Raw genomic sequence first — 22,548 nt, forward strand, 5'->3', positions numbered from 1 at the left:
AAGATATTAAGGATTGTTTTAAGATGAAATGTTCATATTTTTCCCTCTCTTTTTAAGCATAAACTCATTCTTTTTTTTTTTTTTTTGTTAAATTGCTGAAAACAATAATGTAATGAGCAGGGTGTATTTAATAAGAAGATATGAAGAGTTCAGATGCAAAAGCCTCTAAATGCCATTTGAAATTTTCTTCTTTAATGATGATTTTTATCAAACTTGTGTATTTAAGTTCAGTAATTTCACTTAAATAACAATTAATAGGTAATTATCATTGCCATTTAAGTGAAATCACTGAACTTAAACATACAAGCTTGATAAAAATTATCATTCTAAGAATGGCACTTAGAGGCTTTTGTATTTGAACTCTTCATATATTCACTGAAAACAACTGTCAAAAGGTGTGTTTTTGTGTGTATTCTAATGCATACTCTAGTTTGAAAAGGATGTGAACTGAGATGCAGTATTTGTGTTAAATTAAGTTCCATTTTCATTGTTACTGATGGTCCATGTATGCGGTGTGTGTGTGTGTGCAGAGATGACCTTTATCGAGTGGAACTGGACCATGTATCTGGAGATGAAATGTTCTACAGCAAGGTGAGCCCTTGTCCTGCTCTCTGTCTCTTACACACTCATAATTGCATGTTTGAACACTTCGCTTACCCTCCCATGGATGTGGGTGATGATTTCATTCCTTTGTCATTTTGCAGAAAAGGACGTGGGAATCCAATAAGAATGACATCCGCATCTGTAGAATGAAGGGCAAACATGAGGTGAGCGTTCAGTGCCAAATAACACTTTTTAGCAGTATCTGTGTGGAGAAAATCATTCAAAGCATTTTGAGCGATTCACTTGCCAAGAACTGGATGTTTCAAACCTTTGGCAGTCTCATATGAATACATTTTCCCAGAGAGTTAATGTATAAAAAAGGGATTTGGTTTATATTTGCAGTCTCACTTGAGCCTCTCTGCGGATGGTTGTAACCTTATTACGGAGGATTACTAACTATTGAGGGATGTAGATTTCCCAGTGAATTGCTTGTTTTTAATTTCTACTGTAATCATTAGATTAACGTTACTATCAATTTAGCTGTCTTACTGTATGACGCTTGTTGTGTTTTATCACACGTACTATCTTTTCTTGTGTTAATGTGTCTGTTTTGTTGTTGTGTTAAATATTAATTTGAACACTAATTCAATTCATGCAGCATATTGTTTTGTTTTTTTACGTTAGCATGCATTTATTCAAAGCAACTTACAATAGAGCGACATGCAATTTGTCAACGAGCTAACAGTAAACTTCAAAGTTATGGCAGGTTAATTTGGAAAAATGTACAGATGCTTCTTCTGCACGTCCTTCAATCAAATAAATAATATCCAAAAATAACTAATGCTGAAATTGGGCAAAAATAGTTTCTCTAAATTGTTGCTCTACTTTAGTCCGCATTCATTTAGCACTGCATGTGGTATTACTGTATATCAATGTGAAATTTAAATTATGCGTTTTTATTCTTTTCTAGGCAAATTGGCTCATTGTAGAGTGCACAGGATTCATGTGTTTTATTTCCCGGCTGCAATTACCGTAGTGATACAGTTGATAGAAAGCTGGTGATAAATGTAATTTTATTGAAAGGAAATATTCATGTAGTTTTGAGCGTATCACATACTGGCGTCTCCATTGGAAACAGTTTTTGTCTTTTATTCAGCACGTTTGGACCTGACAGCTCCTACAGCAGTTCACTTAAGAAGCTCAATAATGAGCGAACGACGTGCTGGTTTGGTAAAAAACAGCTGTTACTCTATCATTACACAATGAATGACTGAAGTTAAAGGATAATTCCGGTATTTAACACCGTTAGTCTATTTTGTAGTTTGTTTTGAATGAAATAGAGTGGTGGACTTTTTTTTTTTTTTTTTTTGGAAATTTTGACAATGGGTCCTGTCTCGACTTTTTGACTATTTTAGAATCGCCTGTGAGAGCTTTAGACTGGCTGTCTATGGGCATGCACAAACATGTCCTTAAAACAACCCTGAACGTTCATTTTCAAAACTGTGCAACTCACCGAGTGGTTGTTATTATTGGTTATTAGTGTTATTAGTGGTTATTATTATTATTATGTCTCTTTAAATGATAATAAGCAACTGCTCACCCACTAATAGGGAAATATGCTAATACAGGACAGTCTGTCAATGGGCGTGGGTGGAGTATGAGCAATATAATGTCATATTACTCAGAAAATCCAAACGGTTTGATTATTGAGAGTGTTTAGGTTTTTTTCATTATATGGTGGTTGTGTCCACACACCGCAAAGACACATTTACACTGAACAAAATTATAAACACAACAATTTTGTTTTTGCCCCCAGATCTATGTACACAAAGGCCTATTTCTCTCAAAAAACTTTCACAAATCTGTCTAAATCGGTGTTAGTGAGCACTTCTCCTTTGCCGAGATAATCCATCCTCCTCACAGGTGTGGCATATCAAGATGCTGATTAGCCTGCATGGTTATTACACAGGCACTATATAGCCACACAAATTCAGACATATTTGGATTTTGCATTCTGCATTCGGGAGTGTTGTATTTAAAGGAATAGGCCACCCAAAAATAAAAATTCTGTCATTTTCTCTCCCTCAAATTATTCTAAACCTGAATGAGTTCTTTGTTCGTGTTGAACACAAAAGATATTTTGAAGAATATGGGTAATTAAATGGTATAAGTATGAGGAAGCCAATGGAACCAGAAACTGATTGATTACCAACATTCTTGAAAATATCATCTTTTTTGTTCACAGAACAAAGAAACTCATTCTTTTTGGGTGAACTATCCCTTTAGGACAACATGAAATGATTTTCAATCGCACCTCGAGACCCCTGTGTTCTGCAACCTAATTAGTTGATTTTGAAAATATGTTGGTCTATCCCCAAATCCCTTGATCTATCCTGCCCAAATAGTTCACCTCAACTCTTGGTTTATTATTCTCTTTAACTTGAGGAGATTGTGAAGGCCTGTTTTCTGAGCTGAAGTTGGGCCGAGTTCTCATGTCCCAGACGCGATTGTGTCTTTCTTTGATGTTTTCGTGATAAACCTGTTCTTCTTCTTCAGTTTCAGAGGCTAATTACCTTCTGCCTTCTGCCCACCTTCATAATGTAGGAGTCCTGCTTTCCCGCTCTTTTGCACACCAGGGCGTTTTAGATGTGTATGACTGCAGGGGAGAGAACTTCAATGGACTGAGTGTCAAACCTGGACAGGGATTATTGTTTGGCAAGAGGGAGCTTACAAATTAGACCTGTCTGCCACCCACCCACATGTTCGCAGAAATCTGAGACATCAAACACGCACCTGCGAATCTCTGCCTCCGGCACTTTCTGCAACAGGCTCTCATTCTCTCTCCATCTTGCTTTTTCTTTCTTGCCCTTTCCACTTTGTTTTTGTTCATGATCACTAATTACCTCATACACTATAAACTGTTTTTTCACAGCGTTTGTCTCTAAGTGTATGAAATTGACAGAATATATTTAGCGCAGACGGACAGAAAGGGATCAGAAAAGGCCAGACACTTCAGTTTGAGAAACACGCCCAATTACCCGTCCTTCTGACCGCACACCTCTGCTAATCCAGGAGCCATTTTCTGCATTTCATATGCACTAGAATAAGACTAGATGGACTTTAGAAAGTGCTGTCAGATGACATGTGTTTGATCTGATCTAGCATGTGTTCCTTCAGTAATTGTGGAATTGCTGCTTGATTTAAGCTGACATGATTTGATAATGAGGGAGGAAATTCAATATCCTATGGTGGAGAACAGTGACTGGATCTTAAACCCTCATATCTCGATCGATGTTAGTTATCGAAACCACACATAAAAAACACACAGTAGACACTAGTTTTTCCGTATCGCAGAGCTGCTGTCCCGCACTGTACGACTTGAAAAACAACTACATGTCGGGCCCTATCGTGCAAGTGCTTTTTGCTAGTTTCAGCCTGACGCAGTTATCATTTTTCTGTTTTTTTAGATAGCAAATGTATTTGCGCCCATTTGTGTGCTGGTCTGAAATCAAGGTGTGTTCAGGTGCATTGCTATTTTGAGCCAATTGAAATAGACTGAAATGTTTTGGGTTATTGTAAGGAGCGTGTTAGTAATGTGGCGGGTTCACAACACGCCTACACTTTGTCTCTTAGATGGTTTGCTTGCGCGCTTTAACCTCGCGCACAAGCAAATCCATTTCCTCGCGAGAGTACCTTTCAGTTTTCAAATTCCGCGATTTAAATAGCAATCAGCCATGGCACGAGCGCAATTGGTTTTTAAACGGAATGGGAGGTGAGACTCGAATTGGTTTATTGCACGTTATGCCCAAAACACACCCTTTACTCATCAAAGGTTGCATCAGTGATTGTGGGTGACGTCACTTTCTGTTTTTTTCTGTTTGAAGCGTGATCCCAAACAAAGCAAGTTAGCTCATCCCTCCCTACCGTTTCGTGCATCATGAAAAACTCACACACTAAATCCCTACAATTTGACATTCACTAGAGCTATCCAAGTTTAGTCGAGCTTCACTCATATTTTGTAGCCCTCAAACCGAATTCACTTTATAGCCCTTAATCCTGTTATTGTGGACAAATGTGGGCACAGAGGACTCAGGTGGGATCTTAATTTTTATTTATTATAAATGTTAAATCACTGTCTTCGATAAAGTTTTGTCTATCCATTTATGGTGTTTTTTTTTATTTTGGGGGTATTTTTGAATTTATTTACTTCTAAAAGTACCATATTTTCTATGTAAATTATGCTTATTTTTATGTTTTATTTTTTAATTTTTTTTAGCTACATTAAAATATCATTCCAATAAGTTCTTAGAGCTAAAACCTAAAGATGAAGTGACTTTGCTGTCTCCTGGTGTCTTATTTTGGCTTATTTTAGAATGCTGTAAATGACAGTTTGAAAAGGGTGCCCATTTTTGACCCAAATACAAGATTAAGGAGTTTTTTTTTCACCCACTTAACATTGTAGAATTGAGTCAAAAATAAAATTGTGTGTTCAGGAGGCAAACTTAGGAAAAGTAGCCAAGTCTTGTACCGCTCAGATCAAGGGAAGTATTTTTTAAAAATAAATCAAAACTATTTTGCCCACATTTGTCCAGAATACATTTTTTTTAAAGAATTATATTTTCACACACAGTTCACATACAAAAAAGTCAGCACTAGAAGCTACTCGCCTGTCCAGAAGAAACAGTGCAACCTCGGCGTCCGATAAATTTTTTTTCAAATCTTTGAGTTCTCTCCACCGTTCAAATGCCTTCCCGATTATTATTAGTTTCTTTTACGAAAAACGACGGTATTCCCTCGGATTTCCTCTTCGATGTTAAATGTATCTGGTCCGTTGATTGATAGACGCTGGCTTATTCTTCAGCTCCGACTTCGCATGCAGGCTCCGTGCACAAGTGCAAAAACAAACAATACCCGCCCCTGTCGGTGATTGGTTACAACACTGTTTATTTTGATTTTGAGTGGTGGTTGTACCCATTTGTTTTTGTGTACAGATCTCAGAGCCTAGGCTGCCTACAGAGACGCGTTTTTTTTGTTTGTTTGTTTTTTGACAGCCTGCTTATGGGGCGGGCAGCTAGCGGATCGTTAGGAAAGATTAGATGAATGTGATAATTTTTGTTTTCGCCGACCATTTTCGCCGACCATTTTCCCTGCGTTAAACTAGCAAAAGTGGATTCGGACACGGCCAAAGTGATCATGCGCTTTAGATCATGCGCTTAGATCGTTAAAATAGCGCCCCCTCCAGTCCGGTTCCGTTCACACAGCGCATTTTCAGAGAATGCGGTTGCGACTCCTGAAATTTTACGAGTTCATAACACCAAAAAAGGTTGGTTATAAAATGCAGTTGTCACTCCAGTACATAAACAAACTGTGTGTGAATGTAACTGTATTAAAGGGTTAGTTCACCCAAAAATGAAAATTAAGTCATTAATTACTCACCCCCATGCTGTTCCAACCCCGTAAGACCTTCGTTCATCTTCGGAACACAAATAAAGATATTTTTGATTGAATCTGAGGGCTGGATCACTCTTCCATAGACAGCCTGAGGGACTGGCTCTTGACGGCCCAGAAAGTCATTAAAAGAAAAGGTTTAAATATTCCATGTGCCTACAGTGGCTCAACTATAACTTTATCAAGCGACGAGACTACTTTTTGTGCGAAAAAAAACGTAAATAACGACTTTATTCGACTTTCCATTACTTCCTTATGGGCGCATGCGCGAGAACTGAGACGAGACCGTTCTTCTTCGACTACTTTTTGTTACCGGCTGCTCACCGCTTAGGAGTTTTACCGCCCCCTACCGTATAAGATGACGTACTGATATAGCCGGAGGCGCAAAACGTTCTGTTTACAAGCAGTACGTCATCTTATACGGTAGGGGGCGGTAAAACTCCTAAGCGGTGAGCAGCCGGTAACAAAAAGTAGTCGAAGAAGAACGGTCTCGTCTCAGTTCTCGCGCATGCGCCCATAAGGAAGTAATGGAAAGTCGAATAAAGTCGTTATTTACGTTTTTTTTTCGCACAAAAAGTAGTCTCGTCACTTGATAAACTTATAATTGAGCCGCTGTAGGCACATGGAATATTTAAACCTTTTCTTTTAATGACTTTCTGGGCCGTCAAGAGCCAGTCCCTCAGGCTGTCTATGGAGGACTGATCCAGCTCTCAGATTCAATCAAAAATATCTTCATTTGTGTTCCGAAGATGAACGAAGGTCTTACGGGGTTGGTACAGCATGGGGGTGAGTAATTAATGACTTAATTTTCATTTTTGGGTGAACTAACCCTTTAAGGACCGAAAAAACGCATTCTGCTGCTGTGTGAACGTGGCCAAAGTGGCCAATCAAAACAGTTTCAACACACTGTAGTGTTGACAGTGGTGCATTAAACCACAATAACATCTTCAGAGATAGATAAATTGATCATTTATAATTCATATGAAGGGTCTTCAGATGCAGGAGTTGAATTATTGCATTTGGCTGTCTCTCGGCCTGCTTTGATTGGCTTTTATGAAGCACAACATAAACAGATTTCTACAGCAACAACATCGTGACTACAACAAGTTCACATCTGTCTCCTGTGATACTCCTATGGGAGAGTATTAACGTGCGTGTGTGTGTGAGAAAGAGAGACTGCCTCTTGAGTGTCTCGACGAGTTACAATTGTCTTTTTTACCCGCTTGAAGGGCACTGCAGGAAGAGAACTGTATTTGTATGGTCGTTGTGAATGAAATGAGCAACTGGATTCCATCAAGAAGGATTCACTGAATATCTTTTTGTTAAGTCCTGGAGAAAATTGTATTGCTCAGATATTGCTATTTTACAGCTCAAGGCACTTCATGGGTTTCATTGAATTTTGTCACAGTTGTTTTGCCTAAAATGTCTTAGGAGTAATAAAGTTGACACAAATGAGAAATTGCAGGGAGCTATAAAGCTAAGTATGTCAACCCTTTGGATATTTGCATGCAGTGAAATTCTATCTAATTTTAATATAGTAAAAAAATATAGTGTAATTTTAAATAATGACTTAAAATATAGTCGCAACAGTCTGAATCCACTGTGAATAAACACTCACAATTGATATTTTAATAGGTGCACATTTCATGTTTAATATGATGTCATTTGTGATTTCTCTCTTGCGTATAGACTGTCTAAGCACTGAATGTGCAGTCGTCCATATATATCTTGATAAAGGGGCAGTTAGCGATTTCTGAGAACACTGTTGAAAGCGGACCGAGCAGCACAACACACTTGTGGCCAATCAGAAGAAGGAGGCGTGTCCACTCATGATGCAGCAGGAGAGGGAGTGAGCAAGAGGGAGATTTGAAAAAAGACTGTAGAAAGAGAGATGGCTGAGAGACATTAAAAAAAGAGAAAAGGAATATCACTAGAAATAGAAGGGTTATGATCAGGCAAGAGATTTATGACCTGTGTTAATATTAATTTTAAAAAGCTGAAACGATGCAGAGGTTGCGTTGTTTATGCTCCATACGCGAGTAACATTGGTTTTGCTGTTTCACAGAATCAAGATGCTGTTGTTGTAATTCTAGCAATAGTAACAGGACAGTTTTGAGTGTCATTGTTTGTCTGCTGGCAAATAACAACCTTCCTTTATCGTTCATTTGTCATCTTTGCTTTATTTTTTGTTTGCATTATTTTTCTTAGCTTTAGCTATTATAAAGAGGCATCCACTCATCTTGCATTTGGGAGCGGAGCAATGAAGGGAGGGTGTTTGTTCATTTCAAATATCAACAGTGTTTCTCAGAAATCCTTTAAACAAGGGAAAACCCTGACTCGCAAAACCCTGGAGTTTCACAAGGAAATCCGGGAAAAGCTAATAATGAATGAAATCAAATGAAACATAAAAATAAACAAATGGGTCTGCACAATTAATCAAAATAAAACTGAAACCCGATATATCAAATAGTGATTTTCAAATCAAAAGCTGTGATGTATAAACATTTGTTTTTAAACTTGTGTTAGTTGGTTCTTGTAAAGAGTGATACCAAGTGTAAACTCCCTTAAAGCTGCACTGTGTGATTTTTACCTCCGTCTAGTGGTGAAAAGGTATATGACCATCCAGTGAATAATAGTTTCTGTTCCTCTCAATTTCGATTTCGTTTTAACTCCTACGGTGGCCAATGTAGTCCAAGATTAACATGGCTTCCAGTTCGACCTCGTCCATGAGTGTTAACTCAAACGTAAACGCGAAAGGCGAAGCTTGAATTAACGGGTATGTCCCTCTTTGACTAATGTACTTTTGAAGATGGAGGGGCAACATGGCGACCGACATTAGATCCCCTTACCAGTATGGATTTTCAATGGCATATTATACACTCACGAGAATACTTTATTAGTTGAACAAAGTAAATATACATTAATGAGCACATATTTTTTGAAAGAACTAAGTATTTTTAGCTAAGAATAAACTAAAAGAGTTACACAGTGTAGCTTTAAAATGAGTCTTTTGTCATTTTTGCCTGGGTGTTTCCGAAGCAATATACAAGATTTTTATATGGAAAAAAAAAATGTTATATCGCATTTGAAATACATGAATAATCACAAAGGTGTGCAGACAACATAATTATAAAGCCCTTGATATTTGATCTGTTTTCTTGCATGCCATTTGACAATTAATTGATACCAGAAAGCTGAATGTGTCATTTAATAATTGAAATATTAACTTAACAGAGCCTCTGCTTTTAAACAACAATAAAAATACACTCTTTTTTTTATCAACATTTGAATATGGGTAAGTTTCATAAATAGCACCATTTTGAACTTTTTTATTTTTCAATTCATAGATAAGCAATGCCTTTATCGCTTGTTTCTGCTCCTTTTTTTCCTGTGTTTGGATCCAAAGTTTCTCTTTCAGAAGATGTGTAATAGCGCTGCCTACATTTTAGAGGTTCGTTCGGTTGACAGAACAGTCTGGGAAACCTCTGCCTTAGTAAGGGATTTTGGTGCAGGAAGAAGCGAAAAAGCAATCTGAGTGGGAGGAACGGGAGCGAACGGAGACATGCCGAGAGAGAACAAGAAGTGGTGGAGAGTAAGGACGGTGAGAAGAAAGGCAGGAGAGTAAGGGAGGAGAAGACAGACTTTGATCGGTGTAGAAAGGAGTGGAGTCTGCTGGGGTGCGAGAACGTATGCTACCATGTCGCACGCTCTAATCTGAAGAATAAATCTTGACACTTTCTTGATGGTGTTTCACAGAAACCTGAAGCAAATGTGCTCTTCCCCAGAGCGAAACCTGCTTTTTACACTTCAGATCGACCCGCTCGCAATCCTGCATCTCTGATGAATTCAATTTTACAGTTTATGAAGCGGAACGTAAGATCTCCCCAACCCCGCAGAGAGTTTACAGCACACAGACACTGTTTTGCTCACGTTTAGCTGTATGTTTATTGTGTACATGAGCCAGCTGTGAGTCCTGACAGGAATAGATGCTGCTAAAGACATTTATTAAGTGTCTTAATTTAATCTAATGTTCTCAGCTGAGTTCCTTTCCTGCTGATGTAACCAAGGCCTAGTGGGCGGGGAAATATAATATTAATCAACTATATGTTTATTTTGAAAATGTGAGTGAGTTTTGCCTGTTTCTGTTGCATTCTGGGTGTTTTTAGAGCTTTTATGGGTGGTTGCTTGGGCCTTGGGGTCATGGCCCAAGATGGTGAATGTGATTTCACCAAGTACCTTCATCTATGTTCCTGGATCAACATCTTTTTTTGATCCTGGAACAACATTACAATCAATCAGATTTGAGGGACAAGTTTACAGTTAACAGTTACGCCGCCTTCACACTGGCAGTTGAAATCAGCTCCGTAATACGCAATACGTTCCCAACGGACGTCGTACTACACAGTGAAAAGCGTCGGACACGGGTAGAACAAAAATGGCAGAGAGAGAGATTAAAGTTTGATTCTGTTTTTTTTTTTGTTTTTTTTAAGTTTGATTCTGTCAGTTCTGTATGATCTCTCTGATGAGGGTTATGCTGCGTGAGGAAAGTTGCTCAGGACGTTGACATGTCAGGTCGGCTAAAATATGTGATATAGTGGTCAATAGTTCAATGTCTACCTTCAATTTAATTGTATTAACTGCCCTTATAAACGTTATAAAGTCATGAAAATAAAAAATGACATGACAACTTATCGTTATAAAATCATAATTTATTTTATTAAAAGTTAATAATTCAGGTTTGTTTATCAGTACCATAGCAACGCTCAACTTCTGCTGGAATTGTCGGATAGGAACCGTCCGTAGCTTTTCGCACGAGTTAAAATTTTTGAACGCATCCGGATGACCAACGGACACGATTTTCTTCGCACCGCACTCGGTCGGACCCGTTTCGGACCCATTCGCATGCGGTCTGCGAATCTCTATAGGAAATGAATGACTTCCGGTCGTTTCGCAGCCGCATCGGAGCTGATTTCAACTGCCAGTGTGAAGGCGGCGTTAGGATTAGGTGCTTCTATGTCAGTTTTATTCACCTATAGAGAGCCTAAGTCCCTCCCCTTCCAGTCGACCACCATGGGACCTTATTTCAGAAGAATATTGTATGGCAGTCAATGGCGAGAGACAACAAATATTTTGATCTCGTTTGAACTGTGCTCTGAGTTGATGTTTGTCAATTTAAAAGAATCATTTTAAAGTCAAGAACGTCTTAGTTTGATGTAAAACCGTTGAGGTATAAGACTGTGAAAACATGTAATTACAAAGACTACAAACAAAGACTACAAACCCCAAAGGTGCACATTTTCTCTCAATGAATGAAGCTAACTTTACTGAGGCTAATGTCTGTCATTGTTTCTAGTCTTATGTTATAATCGTAATGTTACGCCGTCCTACCTGAGTGTTTTGTACAAGACTGCACACACACGAGCAGCGGATCTCACTCGTTGTTTCGCTTCCCGGGAGATGTAGTTCATTGAGCGATTTTCACATAAACCTAAATGTTACTCTTCTGTTTTATGACAAACTGCGACGTTTTTGACTTTCAGAATTATCTTTTAAATTGACAAAACATCATATGTGTAATTCAGGGCACAGTTCAGACGGAATAAAAAGATAAGTTGTCTCTCGCCATTGACTACCATTCATATTTTTCCCAAAATAAGGTCCCATGAGCCGGAAGCGGAGGGGCGGGAATTAGGCTCTCTATAGCTTCCTTGATAACTTGTGGGTAGGGTTATGGTTGGGGTTAGGTAAGTACAACATTTTAGGAAAGGTTCAAGAAAAGGATGTCTTGGCAAAATCATGCGTCAACGTATGTATGGCTAAGGTATGAATTTTTGGCCTTTTTATCGCTCACAAGATAGATTTGACACACACTACAAGATTTGAAAATTGTTGCGCATCACATACGGTATCTTCTTAAGATTATCATGCCAGACTTGCATCAAGCACCTGATATGATTTCACGGGGAAGCGGATGTAAACAAAATGGATTCTGTGTCGCAGCAACTTGCAGTATGAGACGTTATAAAGGCAGCTGTTGTTTCGACCAGCTGTTCCTCCATCTCCGTTGTCCACTGGACCCATAGAGCTGGTTCCATCACTTCCGTCTCCTTGTAGACTTGTCTCTCATTGGCTATTCTGGAAGTACTGACGTAATCATAGTCATCCTGATTTAAAATCCTCAATATCAAACATATGTCCAATGACTCACATTACCAGATAACCTGGGCGTAACATTGGAACCGACCAATGCCCTGGACACGGTTTTTATCTCCAAATAGTGGGATGGGTAAACTGGGCATAAATCGGCCTGAAACTCCATCAGTCTGAGTCTGGCTTTCTAGTCGCCTTATGTAAAATAGTCAAATTACAGAAGTTAGATTAATTGTTGATCCACATTGGCTGTAAAGGCCTGCCAGGCCTGTAGTTGGCGATGTCACTTTTTAAAGAAACGCTACACGCCTTTTGACTGAACATGTAATACACATGTGCATGACATCACCGTTTTCATACATTCAGCAAATATTTGTCGCTCACATGGAGGCAAAACTGTATCGTTTTCAAAATGTGCACTTTGAAACCCGTTTTCAAAAGTTTGCAATTTCAGGCCCCCAAAACGCTGTTGTTGTGTAAATGAATGCCTGGCCAAAATGCATACAATGCTTTCAGTTGAAAAAGCTGTCGTGTAAACGGCCCCTTAGGGTGAAGATCAGCTTGATTTTATAATTGGTGGGTAATTATGGGTAAATTGTTGCCACTGTTATTTGCATTGTTTCCTGATGATCACCAAGAAAAACACACGGAGGAAAAAAAACTGGCATTTTTGAAGCAGGAACGTTAGAGCACCTCAATATTTCACAGCATCCAGGTGGAAATACTCACCGTAATAAGAGGTGAAAGGTCGCGCCATTTTATATATGCTTAGACTCGCACTCTTCAACTTATCAAAAATGACAAGATCCCTGTCTGTTCTTCAATTCAAACGCATGCACACGCATGAGTAAGTTGATCTGTCAATAGGGAGTGTGTGTTTAACGCTGTGAGCAGCTTGAATGCATTTGTAACCACACTTAGATCTACATCTCTTGTGCAAACACACACACACAGACTTGCATCTGTAACAACACATAGAACCTTGGCAGTCCTGCTAATCACCTCAAAGAGCCTGACCTCAGTGTCGGCCCCCTCTGGTTTCAGCTCCACCAGGGGGCCCAGCCTAACTCAATGGGCAGAGTGGTGAATGGGCCCTACGGTGGAGCTGCGTGTTGGGGCCCACATGCAGAGGTTTCAGCAAAATACACAAAACCACTTCAAAACGTTCCATTGATGTCCGTCAGGGAACAAAGACATTCCTGATTCATGAGTGTTCGCAGCTGGTTATGCAGTAGCACTGCTTTAATAGCTGGACTCACGTCATGATGCATTCAAGCTACTTCCTGTTTCTGTGCACCACCATTGTGCCCATTTAGTCCAAAAACAATGTAAAACCCAGGAGAAAAAAAATGTATGTTATAGGGCAAGGGTCTTCAACCGTGACCCCTAGGGGTTCCGCAGTGGTACTGCAGGGGGTCCTTCAATTAAAGCTCCAGTCCGTAACTTTTTTGGATAAAAAATTATTCCAAATAAATGTTTGAGCTAGTACATAACCAGCCAGTGTTCAAAACTATCTGCTTGCCTAGCTCGATTCTAAACGGTAAGCTTGTAATAATGTTTTTAATTCAGTGGTACTGGTGATTTCTGCGGGAGATTCGAGCATGTCTGTGCGTCATTACGTCACATGCTTAAAGAAGAGTCTCGGCTAGTAGGCTATTTTGATCATCATATAAGGCTAGCCTAATATTTGACACATTTTGCATCGGGGGTCCTTGCCCTGAAAAACTAAAAAACGTTATGGGGTGATGCCCACTGTGTGGGCTCTGTGGCGGAGCTGCGAGCTGGGACCTTCTTATCTAGTGTCTGTCTTCAAAAACAAACACAGCTCTCAAAATAATGATGTCTGGGGGAAAATGACTTGTGAAGCTGTGTAAATATTTACAGCCTTATTCTTTTGTCCATCTTACCCAACCCTTTCATGTCTGACCCATCACACACACACGCCCGCGCACACACTATGTTTTTGTTTGTCTCTCCCCTTCACTCAAATTTTAATTAGAATTCAGATGACTTTGTTAAATGACATGAAAGTCAAATGCTGCCAAGTCATTGTTATTCAAAGAAGATCAGCCCGGCAAAACAAATACACAGAGTTTGAAATCATTTCCGCTGTTCCACACAATAATTAATAGGAATAGTCATTTTATTGTGTTTATGCATATTGAGATAATTATACAAACTCTCTCTCTCTCTCTTTCAGTTTTAATCCCAAAGCTTTTTGTTTATTTCCAGACCTCTCAGACCTATGAAGCCTACTCTATTTATATTAATAAAAGGACAACAGGGCAAATAAAAAAATACAAGTAATGTTAATAAATGTGAAATATTTATAAGGATAAATATATTTTAATTAAATGTCTGTAATGTAAACAAGCGTAAGCTAACTTATATAAAAGCAAATTTCGGGCTGTCTGCCTAACTGGCTGTTTATTAGCTTAACATGATAATTCATACATTACATACTGTATATCACAGTAACACTGCAAAATTAAAGACAGACAAACAGATCCAACTAAAATCACATTGTATTGAGTCAGGAGTTATATACAAAACAATACAAACAATAAGGAAAGCTTCAATACTTAAAGTTGTCACAGTAGCGGCAACCTGTAATGTTTGTAAACAGGAAACCTGTGTATACCACAAATCACATGTACTGTATCATGTTATTCCCATAAAGTACCTAGGAAAATATAGTGAAAATACAATAGTATACAAGTATGGCACTCATTCACTACCATGGCAAAATATTGTATTGTATTGTATGATAGCGTAAACAACATTTGACAAAAATTGGAACAAAGTTTGTTGATATTTTTGTTCATAAACTAAAATAAAGCACCAATGTGAAGTCCCATGCCTGGTCCTCTCTTGTCTTGCACTGTCACCTTTTATCCTTCCGGAGCTCCTCCGTGGGACTCGAGACCGGTGTGGGCGACGCTCATTTGCCCTCACGTTCCGATCCCACAGCTCTCGGCCCCACCCTCGGCCACAATATATTTCAATTTTCAATTTCAATTTCAAAAAACTTTATTTATCCCCATGGGGCAATTGCAAGGCCCGTGGATTAGTACAAGTAATATTTCATAATAAAGATAAAAAAAATCTTTATTATGAAAAAATATATAATAGTATAAACAAGAGTAAATTATTCTATTTCTCTCTGTTTACCTCAGGAGGAGTGCCGTAATTATATTAAGGTGCTGTTGAGCCATGATGGAGGGCTGTTCGTGTGCGGGACGAATGCTTTCAACCCGCTGTGTGCCAATTACACGGTGAGTGTTCCTCAATGCCTGCAGACTTCACTATCTCCCCTGTGTTTACCCACAGCAAACATGTAGAGCGTGTAAAGAGTAATAATACACAAACATCACAAGATCCAGTTCTGTTCATCCTAAAATATGGAAGAATATCTACAGTTTTCATTTTAGCTTGTATATATGTACAATGTGAGATTTCAGCTGATTCTTATTTTAATGAATCAATCTGACTGTACATCTAAAAGATGTAGAGCCAATTTTCAGAAATTGCTAGTAGATTTTCACTGTAAAAAAATATTTTCATGATTTGGAATCACAACAATTTTTCTTTCCTCAAATCAACTTAGATAATTTATGTAGTTCAGATAACATAATATTTTGAGTTTCTGATGATTAAATCAATCTCCTTCATTGTATTAACTCAGTTTTTAAAATTTTAAGGCAACCAGGTTACTTATTTTTTTAAGTTTAACCAACAATATTTTTTACAGTGTATTAATGACAAAAAAATTAGCAAATTACATATAAACATTACATATTTTTAGAGCGTATATAGTGTATACACTGTATGTAGAACCAATTATTTTTTAAGTACTAAAAAGGATAATATTTGTTAATGGAATCTTTGATAAATCAGTACCATTACATTTCTTGTCATTCCCGTTGCTTGTCAACTTCGTAGCAGTGCAAGACTTGACAAGTTAATTTACATAATCTGCATTATTTGCAACATGTCACTCACCTACTTAACCATTTTTTCTCTTACAGTCCAGTCATTAAAAAATGCTTTGTAAATCAGTTCAACTGAATCATTAAAAAGAATCAGTTCATTAGAACCCATGGATTAACAATAATGAAAGGATCAACATTGATGGAAGTACAATTGACTTAATTATTAAAACTCAATAAATGGATGCACAAAATTGCCACGAAGAGTTCAGAGGAGATTATGTTCATTTTAACCGTTGAATCGAAAGTGCGAGTGATTTTCTGGCTGAATCTGTCAGGAACATGTCTGAATTATAAGTTACAAATCAAATGTTTAAAAAAGTAAGGAAATGTATTTTGCATTAAGTATTAAATGAAGCATTAATGATCAAATAATGTATTTTTTTTAGAGAGGTAATGACAGTTACCACACTGTAAACAAATATTTTCAGGATTTGTAATCACAACATTTTTTTCTTTCGTCAAATCAACTTAAATAATTTATATAGTTCAGATAATATAATATTTTGAGTTTCTGATTAATTATAATTATATGTCACAAATCAAATGTTTAAAAAAGTAAGAAAATGTATTTTGCATTAAGAAAATTAAGCATTATTAATGATCAAATAATGTATTTTTTTTAGAGAGGTAATGATTTTGGTTACCACACTGTAAACAAATATTTTCATGATTTGTAATCACAACATTTTTTCTTTTGTCAAATCAACTTAAATAATTTATGTAGTTCAGATAACTTATTATTTTGAGTTTCTGATGATTAAATCAATCTCCTTCATTGTATTATCTCAATTTTTCCATTTCAATCAACTTAATTTTAAGGCAGCCAAGTTACTTAATTTTTTAAGTTAAAAACAACAACATTTTTTTAAAGTGGTAACATTAATGTTATTTAATATTATTTAATGAACCTCACTTTTTGAACTATTGAATTGTTCATTGTTAGTTAATGTTTTAACCAATGTTAACTAATAAGACCTTATTGTACAGTGTTACCAAATATTCAGTTAGTCATTTGGTAATTAATGCTTAATTTTCATAATGCGATATATTTTCTTTTCTTTTTCTTTGGATTTTGGGGTGAAATTTCCCGGCCACATCTCACATATTACAGTTAAACCTTAAAGTCTTTGTTTTTACAGTACATTTCGAAATGAAAGCCATACTGATTTATTGTTATATATAAAATCGAGAAAACCCTTCTGGAGACAGGTTTTTGGGTTTGTTTTAGTTGTGAGATAAATGGACGCACACACTACAGTTGCGTTTGAAGGGTCCATCTCTCTCACACATGTACACGCTCACTCACACTCTCTACTGTTGCTGGAAGCGTGTTGAAATGATAGCAGCACTTGTAAATGTGTTTGGAGATATGTGTGGTTTATAACAGCTATCATCCTCTCAGAGAGTGTCATATCCTGTCCTCACAAAGAGTGTGTGTGTGTTTGTTCAGAGAGACACTCTGGAATTGGTCGGCGAGCCCATCAGCGGAATGGCCCGATGTCCGTATGATCCCAAACACGCTAATGTGGCTCTGTTTGCAGGTAACGGCACACATTTCTGGCCATGTAACGACTCTTACCTCTAACCTCACATTATTCACATAATGCACTGATTTTTTTTGATCACCCTTTAATCTGTGATAATAAGAGCCGTACCCCCAGGAGATACACGACATAATAATATTTAATATCGCCTCATTTATAGCTGTTTTAATTTGCCTCCATAAATGTGTTTAACCACCTTTTCCTAACATTGTTATGCTCAAGGACTTTTCGAATGCTTTGCCGCATAAATCATCATGGCACTATGTCGATGCTCACTTCTGGTTATTGACCACTGACCTTTGCCCTTTGACCCCAGAGGGCAGCTTGTTCACAGGGACAGTAACTGACTTCCTGGCCATCGACGCCGTCATTTACCGCAGTCTTGGAGAGAGTCCTGCCCTGCGCACGATCAAACATGATTCAAAATGGTTCAGAGGTAAGGTTTCATATATATATATATATACACTCACCTAAAGGAGTATTTGGAACACGCGTTCAATTTCTCATTAATGCAATTATCTAATCAACCAATCACATGGCAGTTGCTTCATTGCATTTAGGGGTGTGGTCCTGGTCAAGACAATCTCCTGAACTCCAAACTGAATGTAATGCAAAATTGTGATTTAAGCAATTTTTGAGCGTGGCATGGTTGTTGGTGCAGACGGGCCGGTCTGAGTATTTCACAATCTGCTCAGTTACTGGGATTTTCACGCACAACCATTTCTAGGGTTTACAAAGAATGGTGTGAAAGGGGGAAAACGTCCAGTATGCGGCAGTCCTGTGAGCGAAAATGCCTTGTTGATGCTAGAGGTCAGAGGAGAATGGGCCGACTGATTCAAGCTGATAGAAGAGCAACTTTGACTGAAATAACCGCTCGTTACAACCGAGGTATGCAGCAAAGCATTTGTGAAGCCACAACACAAACAACCTTGAGGCGGATGGGCTACAACAGCAGAAGACCCCACCGGGTACCACTCATCTCCACTACAAATTGGAAAAAGAGGCTACAATTGGCAAGAGATCACCAAAATTGGACAGATGAAGACTGGAAAAATGTTGCCTGGTCTGATGAGTCTCAATTTCTGTTGAGACATTCAGATGGTAGAGGCAGAATTTGGCGTAAACAGAATGAGAACATGGATCCATCATGCCTTGTTATCACTGTGTAGGCTGGTGGTGGTGGTGTAATGGTGTTTTCTTGGCACAATTTAGGCCCCTTAGTGCCAATTGGGCATTGTTTAAATGCCACGGCCTACCTGAGCATTGTTTCTGACCATGTCCATCCCTTTACGGCCACCATGTCCGCATCTTCTGATGGCTACTTCCAGCAGGATAATGCACCATGTCACAAAGCTCGAATCATTTCAAATTGGTTTCTTGAACATGACAATTAGTTAGTTTAATTAATTAGTTAGACACCAGATCTCAACCCAATAGAGCAGTTTTGGGATGTGGTGGAACGGGAGCTTCGTGCCCTGTCAAGAAGAAACTCATGATGTTGGTACGGGAACGTTTCGGTTGAACCTCGCCTGACCGCGGGAAACTCTTTCTCCTTTTATTTTTCCTTTTATTTAAGACATTATTTTATTCTTCCTTTTTTGGTCATCTTTGGTGAATTTAAAAATTTTATCCATTTGTTTTGTCTTCTCGCATCCCAAAAAAGACCACCAGTCCGTTAGACTATATTAAAGAAACCCTGTATAATTAGGCTGTTTCATGTCTACTAACTAAGATGCGTTTTAACATTGTGATACATGGATATTAAAAATGGCCTTTTAATAGGACAGATGATCAACAAATAAATAAGCTAAATAACTTTTTATTTATTTATTTTATTTATTTACTTATTTAAAAGGGACAATGCATATTAATAAACATATTAGCTTTTCAGCAATGTAAATATGCCAGAATTAGCCCCAGGGCTGCTTTCCATCTGCAGTCCCCCGTCAGGTCATCACAACAACACATAACAAGGCTAACATTTAAGTTTAAATAAGATGCTACACAGTTTAAAGAACACCTTAAAGGATTAGTTCACTTTTGAAAAAACTTTTGCTGATAATTTACTCACCCCCATGTCATCCAAGTTGTCCATGTCTTTCTTTCTTCAGTCGAAAAGAAATTTAGGTTTTTGATGAAAACATTCCAGGATTTTTCTCCATATAATGGACTTCAATGGGAACCAAACGGTTCAAGGTCCAAAAGACAGTTAATAACAGTTTCAGATGCAGCTTCAAATGTCTTTAAACGACACCAGACGATGAATAAGGGTCTTATCATGCGAAACGATCGGTTATTTCAAAACTTATTCCAAAAATTTAACTTTTCTAAGGACAAATGCTAGCCTTTCTCCATTCTGTGAGGCGCGTTTGTAACGTCACGTATTATGTAATTACGTTCAAAAGGTCACGGGCGACGTAGCCGAAAGTACAGAGTCAAAATCGTCCGACATCGCTGTTTTTCCTTTTAATTCCTTTTTTTGTAAACGGTGTTTGAGTTAGTTTGCACGTTCAACCTATGCGTTCAACTTGTAAACACTGACTCTGTACTTTCGGCTACGTCGCCCGTGACCTTTTGAACATAATTACGTAATACGTGACGTTGCAAACGCGCCTCACAGAATAGAGCAAGGCTAGCATTTGTCCTTAGAAAAGTTACATTTTTGGAATAAGTTTTGAAATAACCGATCGTTTCGCATGATAAGACCCTTATTCATCGTCTGATGTCGTTTAAAGACATTTGAAGCTGCATCTGAAACAGTTATTAACCGTCTTTTGATACTTGAACCATCCGGTTCCCATTGAAGTCCATTATATGGAGAAAAATCCTGGAATGTTTTCATCAAAAACCTAAATTTCTTTTCGACTGAGGAAAGAAAGACATGGAAATCTTTTATGACATGGGGGTGAGTAAATTATCAGCAAAAGTTTTTTCAAAAGTGAACTAATCCTTTAATATTCAATAACATTAATATAACATATTATTATTACAAAAACCAGACACATGTTGACCATCTCGACCCATTCTTAGCTATCACGTCTCACATGTCCCCTCTTGTTAACTTCACATCAATAAAGAGCGAAAGTAGCTGAGTTGAATTGTTTAGTTGGTCATATTTTAAACATTTGTTTAGTGATACGGCGAGTCAAACTGTTTTTCCGTGCGGATGCTCACATAAACTGTCGATAGAGCAGAAGCTGCACTTAACCTGGATTATTCCTTTGAAGTTGTTTCAGGAATTGTTTAATAAAAAGGATTGCTGCTTTGTCGCTCTGCAATCCACCTGTCGGTTTGAAGTGGGGTTTTGTTTTGTGGGTTTTAAAATAGTTTCTGGAAGCAGTTCACAGCACTGAATTTTGAGTGTGATTTCACACCAGACACACCGAGAGTGCTAACAAAACCGAAAGGGAATTTTTTGAGTTTTTGAGTTTTTACCTGACTTGTTTTTCACAAATATGCGAGACCTTGTAACCACGCAGGAAACTGAACTGTGCTTTTGGAGCCTCGTTCAGTCGAGAATAGGTGGATGTGTGTATAATTTAGAGCGCTCTGTTTGAACTTTGAATGCTGGAAAGCTATGAGATGAATATATCTATGAAAGAATCATTCAGGGAATGAGATCGACATCCCGTTTTTGAGCCATGAAGACCTGCGCTTGCTTTATAAACGCATTCTGCTCAAGGAGAGAGAGATAGGAGAGGCCAAGACCTCTGAATGTCCTCTCTTCACTCTCTTTGCTTTATTTAAGAGGACATGCATGTTTTATGAGGACTATCTCTGCCTCATTCACTTGTGTTTGTGCCGTTCTCTCGCTGTATATCTCTTCCTCTCCCTGCCTCCCTTTGGGACTGTGCATATGTTGTTTGTTCAGATTAAATGTTTTTATAATGACGGATGAGTGTTTACTTATTTGAGCTTCAATTTCTCCATAGGACACCCTCAGACTGTTAAATGAAAGCCTGCGTTTGTGTGCGTGTCTTGCAGAGCCTTATTTTGTGAGTGCCGTGGAATGGGGACCTCATATCTACTTCTTCTTCAGGGAGATGGCCATGGAGTTCAACTACCTGGAGAAGGTGAGAAAGAAATATACAGCTGGACATTTACACGCGTCGTTCAAAAGTTTAGGACCGTTAGATTTTTTTTTTTAATGATTTTGAATTAAGTTAGTTTACTTTAATCAAAAAATACAGTAAAAAAGCTGTAATATTGTGAAATATTATTACAATTTCTAATAACTGTTTTCTGTTTAAATTTATATTAAATTGTATTTTATGCCTTTCAGCATCATTACTCCAGTCTTCAGTGTCCCATGATCCTTCAGAAATCATTATAATATGCTGATTTGCTGCTCTAGAAAAATGTCTTCTTATTATCAATTTTGAAAGCTGTTGTGCTGCCTGATTTTTAAACCATGATTTTTTCAGGATTCTTTGATTAATAGAATGTTCAAAAGAACAGCATTTATTTGAAATAGAAATCTTTAGTAACAATGTAAATTGGGTTGTCAAATGTCCTGGTACTACCGGTGGCAGTCGGCACTAAAACGGTAATATGTGTGTACCGTACCGGTAGTACAGAGTATTGGGCATATTAAAGGAGTAGTTCACTTTAAAAAAAAACACTTTTGCTGATAATTTACTCACCCCCATGTCATCCAAGATGTCCACGTCATTCTTTCTTCAGTCGAAAAGAAATTAAGGTTTTTGATGAAAACATTCCAGGATTTTTCTCCATATAATACACTCGACTGGTAACCAAACGGTTCAAAGGGCGTTAAACGATTCCAGACGATGAATAAGGGTCTTATCAAGCGAAACGATCGCTCATTTAAAAAAAAAAATAACAAAGTTTAAGTTTTATGAGCACAAATG

General features: G+C 37.9%; 1 protein-coding gene across 2 annotated transcripts in view; it reads left to right on the forward strand.

Moving 5' to 3' along the window:
- sema6ba (sema domain, transmembrane domain (TM), and cytoplasmic domain, (semaphorin) 6Ba) overlaps nt 1-22,548 on the forward strand; it is a 151,274-nt gene that overhangs the window by 96,218 nt on the left and 32,508 nt on the right. For both annotated transcript variants that reach the window (XM_039676830.2, XM_089131475.1), the window contains 6 exons: nt 531-591; nt 705-767; nt 15,318-15,416; nt 17,584-17,674; nt 17,994-18,113; nt 21,662-21,750. In XM_039676830.2, the coding sequence (XP_039532764.2) occupies nt 531-591; nt 705-767; nt 15,318-15,416; nt 17,584-17,674; nt 17,994-18,113; nt 21,662-21,750 (523 nt within the window). The remainder of the gene's footprint in view (nt 1-530; nt 592-704; nt 768-15,317; nt 15,417-17,583; nt 17,675-17,993; nt 18,114-21,661; nt 21,751-22,548) is intronic.

Source organism: Pimephales promelas, chromosome 5 (genome assembly GCF_988280905.1).
Source record: "Pimephales promelas chromosome 5, fPimPro1.hap1.1, whole genome shotgun sequence".
NCBI lineage: Eukaryota > Metazoa > Chordata > Actinopteri > Cypriniformes > Leuciscidae > Pimephales > Pimephales promelas.